Source organism: Pteronotus mesoamericanus, unplaced genomic scaffold, assembly GCF_021234165.1.
Source record: "Pteronotus mesoamericanus isolate MK-2021 breed Mesoamerican mustached bat unplaced genomic scaffold, CSHL_Meso_final contig_214, whole genome shotgun sequence".
In the NCBI taxonomy this organism is placed as follows: domain Eukaryota; kingdom Metazoa; phylum Chordata; class Mammalia; order Chiroptera; family Mormoopidae; genus Pteronotus; species Pteronotus mesoamericanus.
The window spans coordinates 3,867,026-3,885,103 of record NW_026555089.1 but is presented as its reverse complement, the minus strand read 5'-3'; the positions used below and the strand labels follow the sequence as shown (position 1 = coordinate 3,885,103).

Sequence of the window (18,078 nt, the reverse complement as noted above, 5' to 3'; positions counted from 1 at the left end):
GATTAAGGGAAAAAAAACCTCATAGACACAACAGTTTCATGATTAACAGAGAGCGGGGAGGTAGAAAAGGGTAAGGGGGGACAAATGGTGACAGACGGCGGCTAGACTTAGAGTGCAAACACACAGCGCAACATGCAGATGAAGTATGAGGTTGGCCACAGAGTCTGCTTATGTTTTTTTCCAAAAATGAAAGATACATGCTTCATTTTCACCAACGCCTTTATTGATTTGGATATGTTGAGTATGTCGGCCATCTCCCACTACTGACTTCTCGTGGGTAGAGGCCAGGATACTGTTAAACATCTTCCAATGCGTAAGACAGCCCCAGAGCGAAGAATTATTGGACCAAAATGTCAGTAGTACCAAGAAACTTTGCAAACCACTTCTAACACCAACCAGTCATAGCACCTTCTCCATACACTGCGCAAACCTTTTTTTGTGTTTATGTTTTTACATTTCTTGAAATAAGAAAGCATAATACACTGAAAATGTCACGTATTTTCTTCCATCTTCAATATTAACGTGGCTGCACAAAAATTCACCAATTCTGATAAATTATTTTTAAATGCAGGTTGATGACAGCTGTCACAATACAATCTAACAAAATTGTTTGTTTTGAATGACGCTAAAGACAACTAAGCACTACCAGAGCCATCATACGGAAAAAAACAAACGAACTTTTTGGCCAACCCAATACTATAGAATTGTACACTTGAAAACTTGAAACCTTTAATTTTATTAACTCATGTCACTCCAACAAATCCAATAAAAAAACTTTTAAAAATATTTCAATAAAGCTGTTTTAAGACATAGGCATATAGGAATGTTTAAGAAAATTTAAGAATCAGCTTAATTTATTAATTTACAGGAATTATTTAAGTAGTAGGAATGTCTGTTAATCGGACAATTGGAAGTATTAAAATAATTAAAGGAAGTTAAATGTAATTTATAAATTTAATTTAAATCTTTCAAACGAGTTAAGTTTGGAAATGAGATCAAGTATGAATCAAAGGCCCCTTCAAAGTGATTATTAAAATTTCCTAGAATCATAAATAGAACAGAAGGTTATAGGCTACACTTAAAAGCTACACTTGGAAGGCTAGTCCTTAAAGGAAGAATTAGATTTTTGAATTTGTAACTTTAACAAATTGAAAACAAATTTATTTTTTTCAGCCAAAGTAACTTCTGAATAATCTTTTCATTACACAAAAACTCAGGGGTATGGATGGGGCGTGGCATCCAAAAGCCGTGCAGGACATGCCACTCCCCTGACACCCATCAGGCCAGGCTCTCTGACTCTTAGTTTCCTTATCATAAGAGAGGAATGTTTTTCAGAATAGGTAATACATGTATTATTAATGATTTAATAATATTAATAAATTTCATATTGATAAAGAGCACACCAGTAAAGGGATTTGGACAAGCACACGGTGGTGCTGAGAGAGGAGCAGTGTGTTATCACTCCGTAGTAACTGCAGCCTTTCCCAGACCCTGGGCTGGCCAATGACAGATGAAAGATGACAAAGTATCCTCAGAGACTAAGCATGACTCAGCATAGCCAGGTCACTGGAATTTTCCCAGAGGCCTCAGCCAGGGATGGATGTCATCAGGAGAGTGCTGCCACACATGGAGACTGGCCCCATTCCACGCACAGCTGGTGGAAATGTACTTAGAGCAGCTTTGGGTACCCCAGTCCCTACCCCCTTCTCTGGCCTGCAGGAGGGGTAAGGATAAGGAGGTAAGGGACAGCGGCAATGAGGGGGTGCTTGGGTTATGCCTTCTGGCATAACACTTTAAAATATATATAAATAAATTTAAAAAAGCAAGCCCACATCCACCTCCCTCCAGAATCACCAAGGAGATATAGCAAAGGAGGAGGGGATTTCGTCATGGTAACTAAGCAAAGCTTCAGGACTCCACAGGGACTTAGGGACTTAGGGACTGAAGGCCAAACGAGCTTTAACTAAATGACCTGGGAGAAGGCAGCCCTTCTAAGGCACTAATTTTCCCTTCCTACTGTTGGATTTTGGGGAAGACATGCAAGGGGGTGGGGTGGGATCAGAATATTGAATTCTGCTAATCAGCCTTCTCTGGACCCCAATTTCTCAGCTCCATAAGATGGGCGCTTAGGGGCCTTCACCCAGCTCCCCACCTCTCCTTGCAAGGATGCAAGGCAGAGCAATAGCATCCAGCTCTATCAACAGGAGGACGAGAGTAAGCAGGAGAACAGGGCAGTGGACACTTTTCCTCCCCAGCCTGGCTAAGAAAACTTAATCAAGCTGCTGCTGGCCCAAGACCTAGGACAAGAGCGGACTGCGGGAAATCTCAGAAAGGAGAACTACTTCCGGTCACAAAGGGTCTCCTGAGGAAAATCCCTACACAATGGGCAGAAACCAAAGAAAAATCTCCACGCAAAGGAATCTTGACTCTGAGCACTAAACACGAGCTCTGGGAAAAGTTGTCCCTGAGTAACAAAGTCCCCAGGGCACTGGGCCGGGCTGTGAAATGGGGATAGCAGCTGGCATGCCTGTGGATGAAGGGAAGAGTGTTAGCATGCCTGAAATGCTGGGGCGGGCGGGGGGAATGCCAGACAGACAGCAAGGATCATGCCTGGCTAGGATGTTCACTGGAACCCACAGCGGGAGATAGGACTGGACCCTAGCCCGAGGGCCTCGGCACCTGGGCTGAGGAGATGCACCCAGCTCAGTGCAATGGGGGGCGGGAGCGGGGGGATAGGGCTGGGCGGAGGGTGGAAACCTGTCTGCAGGAAATCTGAAAAGCAGGAGGTCACACAACAGGGCAGTGCTGCCTGAGCGCTCTTTGAGAGGAATTCCACCTTTTACCCCTTCATCACTGCGCCACTGTGAACACACGCCAAGTGTTTTGCAGCCAGCTGACAGACTTCCCAGAGTCCCTCGCTGGCCAGCACCTGCTCTCCATGCTGACTCAGGGGGGTTGCTCAGGGGCTGCTCAGGGGCTGCCCAGCCCTGGGGATGCTTCCTCTGGTCCTGAGGAGCCTTGCCACCCTCCCCATGACCAGCGTCCCGAGCCACACCCTTCCAGAAGTAGGGCTTCCTGCTCAGCCTGACCAGTCGCCAACGAGAGCCAGCAGGAAGCCAGATGCCACTTTCCAGTGAAAACCAAGAAAGACTGGGAACAGACAAGGACTGCTTATATTTTCCAAAAACCAGAGATTGGCCTATTTTATTTATTGAGCTTGAGAGCTGACGTGCCAGGCCTGCTAACAGTGACAGCTGCTCCTGAAGACACAACCCACACCCATCCCATGACCTGGGTGCAAGCCCAGGACTTATCTCGGGTTTTGTCAGCTCTCAGAGGAAAGTGCTACCTAAAGTAAGAGAAAAAGATGCATTACCCTCATTTCTCCAAGCACTGCCCCGAGAACCTAGGCGTGGCGAGGACACAGATTCGGAACCCAGAGAACTGTTGCTTTGCCTCCACAGGTGGTGTGGAGGGTGCCGGGAGAGCGCAGGCCTGAGAGCGCCCCAGGGCTGTTGTCGGACGGCCTGAGCTCCACCACTGCTGCTCAGCCACCGGCTCTTGTAACCACTCAGAGCCTGTTTCCTCATCTGTGAAATGGGAATACCACCACCCATCTCGTAAGATTCCGGTGAGTCAACACACGCACAGCATGGCACCGTGCCCGCCCAGAGGACAAAGACGTTAGCCAATGTGCTTAGTAAGAAGCATTTAAGTAAAACCCTTTTCTGGCACCCGCTACACAAAAACAAGTTCTAGAAAGTGCTATTGTTTTGTCTGAAGTGCTTTCTCTTCCTGCCTGTTTCCATCCAGCCACAGGCCTACTTTCCTGGCAGAGCTGTCAGTGACCCTTCAGGAGCTCCCTCTCACGGAGACAAGATCCTCCGAGCCTGATCCCTATCTCGCTATGCACTTGACACTCATTTTTGTCTTACATGATCTGAGAGCTGAAGTGTCTCCTATTCCCTGACTGTTTCCTCACCTCCTTTTCCCACAGAGACCCCACACGGAACAGTACACACGTGATTGGGCCCGCGGGAGCCCACAGTTTGTGGTGCGTGACCACTTTGGGAATTTACAGAGTGCTTTGTTTCAAAAAGGCCACACCTGTCACTCAGCTCTAGCCACTGGTGAATAAAGAACAAAATGGAGACACAGGCCAGACACCCATCAAAGGAACTGAATCCATGTTCCGAGAAAACCAGATGCCTTGGTCGATTATGTCAAGGCTGAGAATGAATGTTTGGGGCATTCGATTCAATAAAATATTTATTGGACGTATACCTTCCATCGGCACCACTCCAGACGGCGCAGACTCTGCTCCCAAAATGCCAAGAAGCAAGTAGTTGGGGGCCAATAAATAGAGAGTAAGAACAGGATAATTGCCCTGGCTGATGTGGCTCAGTGGATTGAGTGCCAGCCGATGAACCAAAGAGTCACCAGTTCGATTCCCAGTCAAGGCACCTGCCTGGATTGTGGGCCACATCCCCAGTTAGGGGTACACAAGAGACAACCACACATTGATATTTCTCTCCCTCTCTCCCTCCCTTCCTCTCTCTAAAAATAAATAAATAAAACCTTTAAAAAAAAACAGGATAATACATGAGATGGACCCATGCAGGGACTCAACCTGGCAGCCTGAGGCAGACCACAGCTACACTGTTTCCTAGCTGTGTGACTGACTCTGGGGGACTTAGTTCACCCACAGTCCTTCACCTGTAAATGAGGAGCTAATAGTGCCTTTGTTGTAGGGTTGTTGTGACAATCAAATAATACCTGAAAGGGGCTTAGCAAGGTCCCCACTGCCAGATAATAAAAGGTTGGCCTTTATTATTAATAACAATAAATCATTACTTATTATTATTATTATTATTGAAAGAGAGGAGCCAGGCCCAACTGAATAGACTTGGCAAGGTTTAGAATAATTTTGACAGGATAAGATGAGGAAAAGTCCTGCAGAGAAGGACACCAGGGATAAGAACAGTGGAGAAACAGACACTAAGAAGCGAGTTTGGGGGCAACAACGAACAGTCTCATGAGGACTGAGGGCAGACAGAAGAGGGTGCCTGTTGGGTCAAATGGAAGAAAAAGCCCAATAGGTGGGATCATATATTTTCATTCAATGGGAAAGAGAACAGGGCTTGTTCTTTGTGTCATTTTCCCATCTCCCACCATCAGACACTACTCCCTTGGCAGTTTGGCAAAAAAAAAAGAAAAAGAAAGAAAGAGAAAAATCTACAGCTGAGACTAGAGGCAGCTAAGATAAAGAGGTAAAGGGATGGTCAGTGAGGCCCAGGCGAGGTTTCAGAGTGAGCAGAGTAAGGCGAAATGCCCCACTTCTGAAAGGATGTCTCGGGATGACAAACGGCACGCTTTCTGGCTATAGGGAGCAGGGGCCCGTTCAGAAGAGGGTAACGTGTCATTGCCAAAGAGAAGGCTCTCACAAATCCTCAAGGGAAACGTATACCTGACTGAGAGGCATGCAGCTCATGCAGAAGAGTGCTGGAGAGATCTGGACAGCCTGGGTCTACCTAGCACAGCACCTGGGACTAGTGTGCTGGAAGTGAGACAAGGAGAAAGCAAGGAGGAGGACAAAAGGGCAAGCGGCCTGTGCTGGCACAAAGGGGTTCTCCAAGACCACAGCTACCAGGACAAACCTGCCTGAGGGGTGGGTGATCCCAGAGGTGAGAACTGGCACAGTCAAGGTCAAAAAGCTGGAGCAGGCTTCAGTAGAGAGAGATAAGGCACACAGGGGACTAGCAGGTAAACTGTGGAAACTTTGGATGACAGCCTAATTTAATTCAACAGATCAATATTGAACAACTACAGTGAACGAAGCTCCTTCCTGCAGGGCAGGGCAGCCGCTAAGTAACACAGGACGCCTGCTCCCCAAGTGGCTTACTGGAACACAGGCAGACACACCTGTAGCTCAGGCCTCCTGCTAGGCCCTTGGAGCCCAACCAGGGCCTCGGTGCCTTTGGACTCAGTTTCATTTCTGCCTTACCAGCACCTTAACAAGTGTCTTCACCTTGTCACATCTGTAGCAGCCTCTTCACAGTGACCAAGCACACTTCCCACACCCAACTGCAAAATGCTATTTCTCCCCCATTCCACTTGCACCTTCCACAGCCTTCCTCTTGGAAGGTTCTAGCTGCTTAAAACTCACCTCTACCCCATAATAAAACCTGGGCCTCTCAAATCTAATCACTGCTTCTTCAGTGCCGGCTCCAGGGGAATCGAGAGAGGCTCACAACTCACCCCATCCACAGAGCTTTCCCCAGTCCATCCCCGTCCAGCCCCCAATCAGTCCACTTCTCCTCTCCCTGGCCTCTCACTATGTGGTTTGGCCTGATTTGTGGGTCTCTACTTGACTTCCTCTTCCACATCCTCATAGAGGCCAGACCTTCCCAGCACGGGCTCTCCACAAACATCTGTGGCATGCTGACTTGCTGCTTAAGTTCTATTTCTTTTTCTCTCCCCCTATCAGTTTGTCAGCAGTTCTAAGACAAGGATTAATCTCATCTCCCAAGTCTTCTCTCAATTCCCAGTCTAGAGATCTGAACATGGTAGGTGTGCAGAAGGAGGCGAGTCAAGCATTAAGATGGAGAGCAGGCAGACAGCAAAGCTGTAGCTCTGAGTTAATAGAAATGCTGGGCACATGCACTCCCAGCATGAGTATTTGCGTCACAGGCAAGGGAAGGAGGACGCGGGAAGCCAGGGCTGTTGGTAGCAGTGGGTAAGGGAGCAACAGAGAAGGCAAAGACTTCTGGGTAGACTCAGGAGGCTCCAGTTGTGAGCTGGCAAAAACTGGTACTTCTTTAAGCCTCAATTTTTTCAGCTGCAGAATGGGGATAATGAGCCCTGGCATACTTTCTCACAAAATGAAAAATCAGGTTTTTAAGAAATTCAAAGCTGCCAGGGAGCAAGGACTTGGCCTAAGCCCAGAATTTGTGAGATAAGAAAAATGTTCCCCAGAGATGGAACAACCTAAAGTCCACAAAGCAAGTCATGCTGGTAGGAACCTGCATGCAAGTCCTGAAAGCCAAGGCTTCTGATTCCTTGTCCAGGAGGGCACTTCTCCGACCGCCGCGGCTCCTCCTGCCCCGCCGAGTGCACTCTGTAAACCGCTAAAAGCTGTGTGAGTAACGGGCTGAGCCCAGCCGCACCTCCTGACTGAGCAGCCTTGGGCGAACCACTGCTTCTGGGCGCCTCAAGCTTCCACACCTGAAACTAAGCGGAACCGAGAACACTCCACAGGGTGACCAGGAGAATCCGACCGGAGACACGTGTAACCCAGAAAACCCTCTCCTTACACGACACGACTTCCTTCAGAACTGAGCTGCTTCCAGTATGATGGGGAGAACTTGGGCTCCTGATTCTCACAGACTTTGGTTCAAACCATCCCTCAGGGACCTAACGCGAGGCATTTTTCGGGCTCGGTGGAACAGTTTCTCCATCTGCAAAATGGGCCCGAAAGCATGAATAAGGCCGCCGGCGGATGCCAGGAGTGCGGAGTGGACAAGGCCCGGCTGCGCCCGCACGGGAGAGATGCTTGCAGGGTGGCGGGGCGACGGGCTCGCGCCGACCGTCTCCCGCGAGAGGGGGAGGGGAGGAGCGGCACAACTCGCGTGGCGAACCGTCCGCTGCTGTCTCCTCTAGCCGTCACTCGTGAAGCCCGCGCTGCCTTGGCACGCACGACCCTTATATAAGCGTCCCCCGAGGCGGCGCCGGCGCACGCCCACCTGCTCCGACCCGCCGCGGGAAGTGGAAGGTGCGCAGCGCCACGGGCACTTACCTCCTTGCCACCGCCGCAAGTCGTCGCCACCGCCTCTAACGACGCTACCTCCACTGACAGGGAACAGCTGCGGTCTCCGCGCAACTAAACTTGCTGCGGACCCGGCCCCGCCTTAGGACTTTCTATTGGCTCAAGCAGCCCAACCCCTCCTATTATTGGGCAGTGGGCTCCGTCACTCACCACTCCCCCTCAGAACTCCTCCCTACGTCCGGCTGCCCGTCACGTTTAAGCCTTGGCGCCCCACATCAGCCCCGCCCCTCGCGTCCGCGGCGGGCCCTTGGATTGGTGACGAGGCTGGAAGGACCCGCCCCTGGCGCATCACCGCCTACTCCCTTGTCTACAGAGACCCACGTGGGCTGCCCGGCTCGGGCTGCGGCCCGCAATAGGCGGAAGTGGCCGGGATCCGAAACCCCGTGATTGGTTATCGGCGGGGGTGGGGATGTGCAATTCATTCACCCGAGTAGCACGTGTCTCCCAAAGCTGCAAGCAAAACAGATCGTACCGGAGCTCAGGGATCTGTGCTAGACGCAAGTACGTGCAGGCGGATGGAGTAGAGGTCGGAAGAACGGGTTTGTGAAGAGGTCGGAGGAAATGGTTGCGAAGGGCAGGAGGAAGGAGATAGCGCACGGGTTTACGGGAATATCTCCTTTAGCAGCCATGGGGCGGATGGTGATAGGCAGGAGTCTGTCTCTGTGTGACCTTGGACAAACAACCTCACCTCTCTGAGCCTCAGTCTCCTATTCTGCAAGTTGAGGCCACTCAGGAGCTCGAGGGTTTAGAAGGCGTGGTTGAACGGAAAGCTTCATAAGTCATATAAGCTGGGCTCTGTGCCGACCAGAGGATAGGGGAGTCACCAACACAAACCCGAATCTCTGCCTTCCAGCGAGAGACCCCAGACGATAAACAGAATACACGGTACGGCAGATGGTAATCAAGGCATGGAGAAAAAATGGCCTGCTTCTGGACAGTTAGAAGATCAAGGGCTATGAGAACATCTTGTTAACTAAAAATTGCTAATTGAGCACGGAGAGATAATGCAACTCCATTATCTTTGACTATGTTGTGCCTGCTGTGTTTGTCTCTCCAACTTCCTAGTCCTTCCTTCCACCTATCTGGCTGAACTCCAGCCTGGGACAATCCAACATAACCATTTTGGTAGCAGAAAATGGATTAAAATCCCAGTGCTCCAGATTCACATACTCTTTTGATTAACAAACACCTTGAGCATCTACTACATGTCTGGTGCTACGCCTGGGTTACAGTGGTGAAAAAGACACAGCTCCTACCATCATGTCACAGAGCTAACATTTTATTAGATGTCCAAGTCCAAGGACATTCTACCTCACAACTCTCTTTATATAGGAAAGAGTTAAAGCTGTGTGACCTTGGGCAGGTCCCCACTCTCTCTGGGCTAAATTTCCTCATAATAGGGTTTGGACTTGATGGGCATGAACTTTGTCATTTACTTGTCCCTATTAGTCTTCTACTGCGTGACTCTTGTGACTTCAACACTTCTTGCCTGTATTTCTTCTCCTCTGCTGTGTACGTATATGATAAGAAAAGGCAAGGCTCTGCTCTAGAGCTGGCCATGCTACAGAGGCTGTGATGCTTTGGCCAAGTCCTGGATGGTCCCTGTGAACTCCTGGGTATGGAGCAGAGGGCAGGTGGCTCCACCCAGGTTCAGATGACTCCCTGGTCAACACCACCAGGTGGAGGTCTGAGCAAAGAAACTAAATGAGAACTAGAAAATTGACTGCTGTGAACAAAGGAAATGGATTTTGAACAGTTAGTCCAGGCACATAAATGACCTATGTCATTCCACTGGAAACAAGACACCTCTCTACCCGGGCTCTCCAGGTTGAGTTCCCCAGGAGGACAAAGTTGGGAGGGATAGTACATGCTGAACAGAAAACTGCCCTGGCAAAAGCCTGTGTGGGGAGTTTCATGTGACTAGAAAAAGCATTTCTCAGGATGGGCCTCTGTACTCTTAGAGACGATCTCCTTGGGTCAGGGGGCCACTGGGAAGCACAGATTCCAGAGCCCCAGTGCATGGTTCTCACACGTATTAACTGACAACTCAGAGATCTTAAAATCACCAGCAGAATACCACTCAAGTCCATTTCTGAGGAATGGGCTCCCCTGCATTGCACTGCTTGTTTTAGAAGCTCCCCAAATGGTTCTAATGCGGGTGGGTCAGTGTCGCGAGGCCTGGAGAAACTATTACCCAGACTTCCCTGATGACAAAAACCCTCTGGGGCTCAACAACAAAACAGATTCCTGGACTCCCAACCCCTGTGGATTCTGATTTAGTAAGTCTGGGGTGGAGCCCAGGAAACTTTTTTATTTATTTACTTTTAACAAGCCCCAACTGATTTTTTGAGACCTGGGAAGCTTGAGAAACTTGGCTGAGTTCCTAGGAGGATGCGGGGAAAGGTGAGGTGGGACAGGTAGGCTGGGATCAGCCGGGAGAGGACTGGCCAGGAGTCTAGCTCAGAACTAGTTCTCTTACTGTATTGTAAGAGCTGTTCAGGCAAAGAGATGATTGTCAGTTGAAATACACACAATTTTAAGTTAAATATGTGTATCTGCACAGCCCCTTTCCTCATTTCAGGTGGACATGATATCTTCAAGGAAAATTCTAGTGACCTTAACCATTAGGCTTATAGTTCTGTCTGGTCATCCTGTAGGGTGTGTGAAGACCCAGGTCTGATCTGTGGTGGGTGGAACGCCTTTACTGAGAACTTTTTGCTGGCCTGACTCTGCGGCGCTGGATTCAAGGTGCACTGCGGACTGTGTGTCCTTGGGCAGGTTGCTTCACCTCTCTGAGTTTGTTATTTTGTCTGAAAAATTGGGCTAAGCTCCAGAGCGGTGTGAGTGTGAAATGTAATCACAGAGGTAGGGCTCCTGGAGGAGAGGGTACACTCCCCCACATTGCCTACCCAAGTTCAGTCAGATTCCTCTTCCTGGCTCTGGAATCCCTGGAGAGTGGGCTTCAGTTTCTCTTTCCAGATTCTCCTCTGGCCCAAGAGCAACCCTGTATGTTCCCAGGCTCTAGTCACCTGCAGGATCCCACCCCCATCTCTACTATACCAGTCCTTCCTGTCTTTGAGGCTGAGCACTAACACTGCCTCCTCCAGGAAGCCTGCCCAGATTCTCCCCACCCCCAAGCCAGATGTGGTCTCCCATTCTTGTCCATGCACCCTCAGCACTTGGTGTGTATGTCAAGGTGCCTCCCTTTATGTATATCAGAATTCCTCCTTTGCCAGCGGTGGAGACTACCCTGCTCTCCTTGACCTCATTCCTAGGCATCCAAACAAGATTTTGCCTGTTGTGTGTAGGTGTGGATTAATTTCAATGGCTCACTGATAAGGAGGAACATCTAGGCAGCCTTCCCTAGTGTACTGCCTTCCGTATGTCTAAGCCTCGCTACAACCTTAAACGGCACCAGCCATGTAAGTCTCAGAACCTCCTTAGGAAATACATACTGTATGTTTCATTAATTTCAAGGCACACTTTTTTTGTTTGTTTTTCTGCATTTTAACCCCTGAAATGGTTCTACATCTAATGAATGGGCAGTGGGTATTCTTAACAGTGTATAAAATAATGCTCCCTTTCCATTGAGTCCACCTTAGATTTGATGACATAAGGTATTATCCCCATTTTGTAACTGAGAAACTGTAAGCACGTGAGGTTAAGCCACTCCCTCGGGGCACATAGCTGTGTATGAAAGTGCTTTCATCTCGGGGCCGTATGGTGGGCTTGGAATCCAGGTCTCACAAGTGAGCAGCCTCCATGAAGACCCACAGCAGTCCTGCCACCTGATATTCGTGTCCTCGTTGGATCCCCTCCCTTGAGTACTGGCTGGACCTGGGGACTCGCCTTGAAGAAACAGGATGCGGCATACGTGATGGGAGGTCACTTCTGAGATTAAGTTTCCGAAAGACTGGCTTCTGCCTGCCTGCTATCCCCGCCCTCCCATTTGCTGGTGCTAATTGAAGCCACCTGCCACATGGTGAGCCGCTCTGGGGAGAAGCTCCCGTGGCAGCAGTCAACAACCCACAAGAAACTGAGTCCCTCAGTGCAACAACCTGCAAGGAACTAAGTTCTGCCAGCAACTGTTAGAGTGGCCTTGGAAGCAGATCCACCCTGCACTGAACCTTGAGATGACTGCAGCCCCCTGACTGGGGCCGCAAGGGACCCTGAGCCAGAGGCACAGCTGAGCCATGCTTGGGTTCCTGACCCACAGAAACTGAGGTCATGCATGAATGTTGCTTTGAGCCACTAAACTGTGGGGGAATTTGTTCTGCAGCAGTAAACAATTATTAGTCTCCAGCATTTAAGGCTAAGTATTTACTCTCATGTCCTGAGGGCAAGAAATGGAAAAGATGATGTCCTTGCCTGCAAGGGGCAGCCAGCTGTTACTCTGTGTATTTGATTGGCCAGAGAGGAAACCGCCGGTTGGGCTGGCTCCCTGGGGAGGTATCACACTGCAGGGTCTGGAGAGGTGAGTAAGAACTCTCCAGGTGAGAAAGGCTGGGAGGCGGTGGGAAGGGAGGACGAGAACACAGATTTCTCCTTGTCTTCAAGGGACGTGGAAAGTTGTAGAATTACACACTTGGCAGTGAGACAGGCCAGTAAGCCAGGACAAGCAAAATAGGGAAACTGAGACAAATAGCTGAACAAAATGTCCGAGCAACTTACAGCCAAATACAGAAGGTCACCTCCCTGGAGACAACATCTAGACCTCAGTGGTATTTCAGCTCCAGGCCCAGAAAAGCAGCAAAACCAGGTGGATGGCGCCAGGACCAGATGCAATGACTAGTGACTTCCTGCTCTGGCGCTGAGCAATCAGTGGAGACCACAACCCTGAAAGGGCGCATCTGGAGAACTGATGCATGTTCTGCTGAAACCCTCCCTAAGATTCCCACCTATAAGAGAGAAAGAGAAAAACTCAAGACAAAGAATCCAGCGTTCACTCTTTGAGGAGCTCATGCCATTCCCTTCCCCTTCTTCTTCCCACCCAGGGGAGCAATGGGCTGCGGCAGCTCATCCCCGGCTTACCTGCTGAACCTGTCCCCAAGGCCCCCCTCTCTCTGACTTCCCATGGAGCTAAGGCAGCACAGCCTACGATCTTTCCTGTCGCTGCTTCTATGCTAAGCCCTTCCTTGTTTTACCATCCCCAGCTTTTACTTTCTTTTCTTAAATCCCCACAAAGACATGTTTCCATGGATTTTGAGAGAGAGAGAGAGAGAATCATTGGTCAGCTGCCTTCCGTGCATGCCCCAACTGGAGATGAAACTCCTAAACTTTCAGGGCGCACAGAACGATGCTCCAACCAATGGAGCCATGTGGCCAGGGCTGTTCCCAGCTTTAACAAAGGTATCCTCATAGTCACCTGGGCTTGTGTTGTGAAATCTTTCCTACACAAAGTCAAGAGCCCACACACTCCTGGCTGGCCTCAGGCAGCCCGCTCAGGGCCCGGTCCCCTGTCTGCAACAGCAAGAGGGCATTCAGCAGCTGCCTGCTGGGCAGCAGGAGTGAGTGATTCACACCCAAGGCATCTCAGGAGTGGGTGAATCAGCAGGCTCTTCCCAGCCCTGACTTTGGGAGGGGATTTGAGTTGCTATGCTGAGGTAAGGGCATTGAAGATTGCGTAATGGTTTTGTTGCTTTTTAACCAGGCACAGGAGTGGCTAAGGGTGTGGTCAGGGTTGGAATGAAGAGGCTTGGGCATGGCTCAGTCCACCTTTGGGACGGGCTGGGACAGAAGGCCGGGGCTCCCTTTCTCCTCTTCACACTGGCCCTGTCTTAGGTCCTCAGGCTGGCCCTGAGCCTGGAGGATATGAAGAGCCCCTTCACTCAGGGAGGCCTCAAAACTGAAAGAGGGAACACAGCAAGGCCAGGCCCAGGGAGGGCCCTGGGAGGAGCCAAGAGTGGCAGCCAGCACTTCTTGGACCCCAGACAGGGGTCCCTTGTGCAGCAGCCCAAACACAGAGGAGGTAGGACCCCTGGCATCAACTCCTGCCCTTGCCACCAACGCGGGCAGGAGAGTGGAGCGGCTGAGCGTGGGCTCTGCGGCCAGGCTGACCCAGGCAGGCGTCCCAGCTCTGCCACCTACTGGGCACACTCACTCACCAGGTGCTTAATTTCTCTGAGCCTCGGTTTCCTGATCTATAAAAGAAGAGAGATAACAATGCCCGCCTCATTGGACTATGGTGATATTTAAAAGAAATACATGGAGGAACCAAGAAAAATGCTCAGACAATAGTGGCTAAAACAAAAAGCATGGACCAGATGTGTGAGGTCCCTTTCAGTCCTCACATTCTATGATCCTGTGGGCCTGCTGGACAGCTGAAGGACTTTCCTCTTGCCCCAGTCTTGGGAGAAAGAGAGGCTCCTGGTAGGTAGTCTTGCTTTCAGAGGCGTTGCATCAGTTTCATTTGATTTTCACAACGAGCTGTTTTACCGACCAGACTGAGAGGGATAGGGGTTGGCCCGGGATGATGAACATCACCAACTCACTTTCACTGGGCGCCCGCTAAGCACCAGGCCCTGTGTGGGCACGGCGTTCCCATATTTAATCATCTGTCCAATGGTGGGGAAAAGGTGGAATGTCCACTGTAGGGAGAAAACATTTTCAGACCAAAAGACAAGCAAGCAACTCCATAGAATGTAACAGAATTTATTATAGGGTCATGTACTCTTGGGACGATGGGGCTGAGCAGAAAGAAGGCCCAGCAGTTCCAAGCAAATTATTCTCCTCTAACAACTCCTGTGGCTACACTGTGTTTAATAATGTGACTCAGGTACTATTGATTGACAAGAGAAAGAAAGTGACAAAGAATGCGGTAGCCCCAGTGGAACTGTCACCAGTTTGATATTCATTCTGGCCATTACTAACAAAAGTATTTATGGTATGTTATGTTTTAAGGGACACAGATCATCCTTCATTAGAAAGCTTTGATGTGTTTCCTGAGGACAATGGTTGGTTAAAGGTCACAGCACGAAAGGACACAAAGACAGAGATGGTTTTTGTTCACGTCTATACATCCTCACAACAGTTTCCTGAGTTATTTGTTCCTGTTACAGCTGAGGAAATAGGGAGAAGTGTCCCAGGTCTCCCAACTGCAGTGATAAAGCCTCAATTCCCCCAGAGGCAGCTGGTCCTCAGGGACTGAGCTCCTGACCCTGTTCTCTGCCAGAAAATTAGGGGCTGAGCTAGGCCTGGAAAAGATCCAAGTCTCCTGACTCCCAGCCTAGAGCTGTCCTGTTTCTTTTTCCAAAAATTTGTAATTGTAGTGAAATGCACAAAAACACAAACTTACCACCTTAGCCATTTTTAGGTACAATTCGGTAGAGCTACATTCACATTGAGCTACATTCACATTGTCGCGCCGCCAATCTCTGGAACTTTTTCACACCCAGGGCTCCGTAGCCATTAAACAGCTCTCCGTTCCCCTCAGCCCCCAGGAAGCACCGTGCCACTCTGTCTCCGTGCGTTGACTTTTCTAGGTTGGCGCTGTCCTGTTTCTTCAGGTTCACCTCTCTGTTGCTGTTGAGTCTGTTCTCGCGTTAACAGAACAGGTTCGGACAGCCAGGGCTGCAGGGTTGCAGGGGAGGCCAAGCCCCGCAGGGAGGGTGTGGTCAGGGAAGGCTGCCTTGAGGCGAGGGCTGGCAGCGGGGGCAGGGGGCGAGGCCTGCACCCTTTGCCCTAGGTGGTGACTCAGGGATGCTTGGCCCCTGTGGCCTGCCCTTTGGTTTATGATGGCCACCTCAGCAGTGCCAACCTTTGCCCCCAAGGGAGCTCCCGTCAGATGAGTGGAGGGACCAGGCCACCTCAGAGTCCTTTGACTTGCCAAGGGCCCAGAGCAGTCCTCTGCCTACAGCCTCTGGAACGATGGGGACAGGGCAACGCAGCCAGTCCTTGCGGGAGCGACGGCGCTCCTACGGCAAGCTCCAGGAGCCCTGGGGGAAGCCTGTGGAGGGCCAGCTGCGCCGGGCGCTGAGCCTCAGACAGGATCGTGGGAAGTCCAGATCCTCAGAGGGAGGCCCAGAAAGGCTGGACTCTGCTGATCAGGAGCGGCAGCCGGGAGGCCTGGGGGACACGGAGCAGCTGATCCAGGCTCAGCGAGGAGGCAGCAGGCGGTGGCTGAGGCAATATCAACAGGTCTGATGGAGGATGGGTGGATGAATGAGTGCTACAGGGGGAGGGTGGGGACTCCTGGGAGAGGCTCAGTGGCTCAGCGGTAGAAACCTACAGGGCCAAGGATCGAGAAGACAACAGAGCTTTTTTTTATTTTTATTTTTTTAAATGAAGCTGGAGAGAGAGGTTTTCAGGAACCATATTTCAGAGGGCCCTGACAGCATTTGGAATTTATCCAGTAGGCACTGGAGAGTCCTGGAAGGGTTTAGAGCGACCCGTGTTATAGTCAGAGCTGTTTTAAGATCATTAATCTGGCAGCGTGGTGGGTGGGTGAATTTTGCTGGAGGCAAGATCAGCCAGCACAACTTCCCAGGGTTATATCTTGTGTTCCTCTTACCCGGGAGGGGGGAATCCAGCCCCACTTGGTGGGAACTGCCCTCCTGGCCCCCACCTCCTCCTGCAGAAGAAAGGATCCCGTGGTGCTTCTGTCTCTGGGGTCTACCACCACCTCGTGGCTGTAGGTGGAACAACACCTGAAGCCCACCATCTGCCAGGGGACCTGTGTCCTGATCTCCTCGGTGCTCTGTCTCGCAGCAGGTGAGGAGACGGTGGGAGAGCTTCGTTGCCAGCTTCCCGAATGTGACCCTGAACCGGCCGACCTCCTCGGAGCCCCCTCTGGGCACCACCAGCTAAGGGTGCTAGAAGCCACGGTGGCCCCTGCTGTACCCAGACGAGAGGGCCATGTCTGCTGACCAGCCTCTTCGTGGACTGGCCTTACCTGGCCCTGTGACCTCTGCCACTACCTCACTTGAGGGCCTTGTGTTGCCGCTCCGCTCTGGTCTTCCTCTCCAAGGCTCTCGCAGCTACGACCCCAACACGGCTGAGAAGAAGGGGGCACAGCTCTGCCTCCTGGTAGATCCTGCCCTCTGGAAAAGTGTCATGGGGTCCCCCTGGACAGTGACATGTATGAGGGCCTTAAAAGCCTGCCCAGAAGCGGGGGTGTCGACGCTGCGGGTCCCCACACAAGACCAGTCATACACTTCCAGGACAGAGCTCAGTGAAGCCAGACTGTGGCAGAGAGGCTCTCAGGCCTGCCTCGGCCCGGGCCATGCCCCTGCTGCCCGCCCTCCCTGCCAGCGGATGGTGGTGGGTGGGGCATGGGCCTCCCGCAGAGCCTGTGAACCCCCTGAGGGCAAGGAGCTGCTCTGGGGCCTGAAAGGCTTAGGCCCGGATATTGTCACTTTGATCCTCCCAGTACCCCAATGAAGAAAAAAGGGGAAGCCTTCCCTCCCCTTGTGACAGAGGGGAAACTGAGGACCAGAAGCGGGGTGATTGCCTTTGACATCTCTGGCCTCACACACCGAGTTTCCAGCACTGGAGTGGAGGGTAGGAATACAGACTGCTGAAATGAAGTAAATGATTTGCCTAGTGACTAACTCGCCTTTCCCCGCCCCTGTCGGGGGCAAGCCTGGCCCACAGCTTCCCAGAATGGAGGGCAGGGGCACCAGGGGCAAGTGCCCCTGCCCCAACCTGGCTCCCTAAGGGGCTGCATCTTTCCTGCCACTTCTCTTGACCTCAGAGCAATTGCCACCTCACCCTGTGCTGGCTCCAGCCAGCTTCAGAGGACCTGGCTGTCACCTGCATCTTGCCTTTGTGCTCTGCCCTGTAGGGCAGGGCTTACTCTGAAGCTCCAAGAGGGAAGTGGCTAAACCCAAAGAGCCCGAGCTCTTTGAGACACAGTGGCACTTGGTGGGTGGTCCCTGGGATTCTTTTGGTTCAAGCAAACCCAAGTTCAAAGGGGAGGGAGCAGCTGCAAGTATCCTGGAACAGGTCTGTTCTGGGGCGGTTGGGGGAATCGAGGGTCCAACAGACAGAGCGGAGGCTCCCTGTTTCCCCAGAGTCCAGGACCTTGGCAGGGCCATTAAGGAACAAGAGGGGTACTGGGAAAATTTTGTCCCAGACAGCCACTAGGATCAGAGATGGGGACACTGGCTTAGAACCTGGGCTGTGGGAGCTGACCAGAAGCTTCAAGCTCAATTAGTCACAAACTTTAGATGTCCCCTGCCCAGCGCCCTCCTGCAGTAACCCCTGGGGTGCCTCTGAGGGGCCCAAGGCACCAGGGAATATCATCTGGGCCCACA

General features: G+C 51.3%; 2 protein-coding genes across 4 annotated transcripts in view; one reads left to right on the top strand and one right to left on the bottom strand.

The window, feature by feature from the left end:
• Nucleotides 1–7,875, bottom strand: part of PC (pyruvate carboxylase) — a 94,092-nt gene extending 86,217 nt beyond the window's left edge. Inside the window, exons 1-2 of one of the 3 annotated variants that reach the window (XM_054570814.1) lie at nucleotides 7,796–7,864; nucleotides 7,314–7,457 (exon numbers count right to left, since the gene is read on the bottom strand). The gene's annotated coding sequence lies outside the window, so the exon portion shown is untranslated. Of the gene's footprint in view, nucleotides 1–7,313; nucleotides 7,458–7,795 lie in introns of all 3 variants that reach the window. The other 2 variants (XM_054570811.1, XM_054570812.1) reach the window with 2 other exon arrangements.
• Nucleotides 7,876–15,691: 7,816 nt separating this feature from the next.
• Nucleotides 15,692–16,630, top strand: CUNH11orf86 (chromosome unknown C11orf86 homolog). Its single transcript, XM_054570689.1, has 2 exons — nucleotides 15,692–15,961; nucleotides 16,532–16,630. Exons 1-2 carry the CDS (start codon nucleotides 15,692–15,694, stop codon nucleotides 16,628–16,630), a joined length of 369 nt encoding a protein of 122 aa, XP_054426664.1.
• The last annotated feature ends 1,448 nt before the right edge of the window (nucleotides 16,631–18,078 follow it).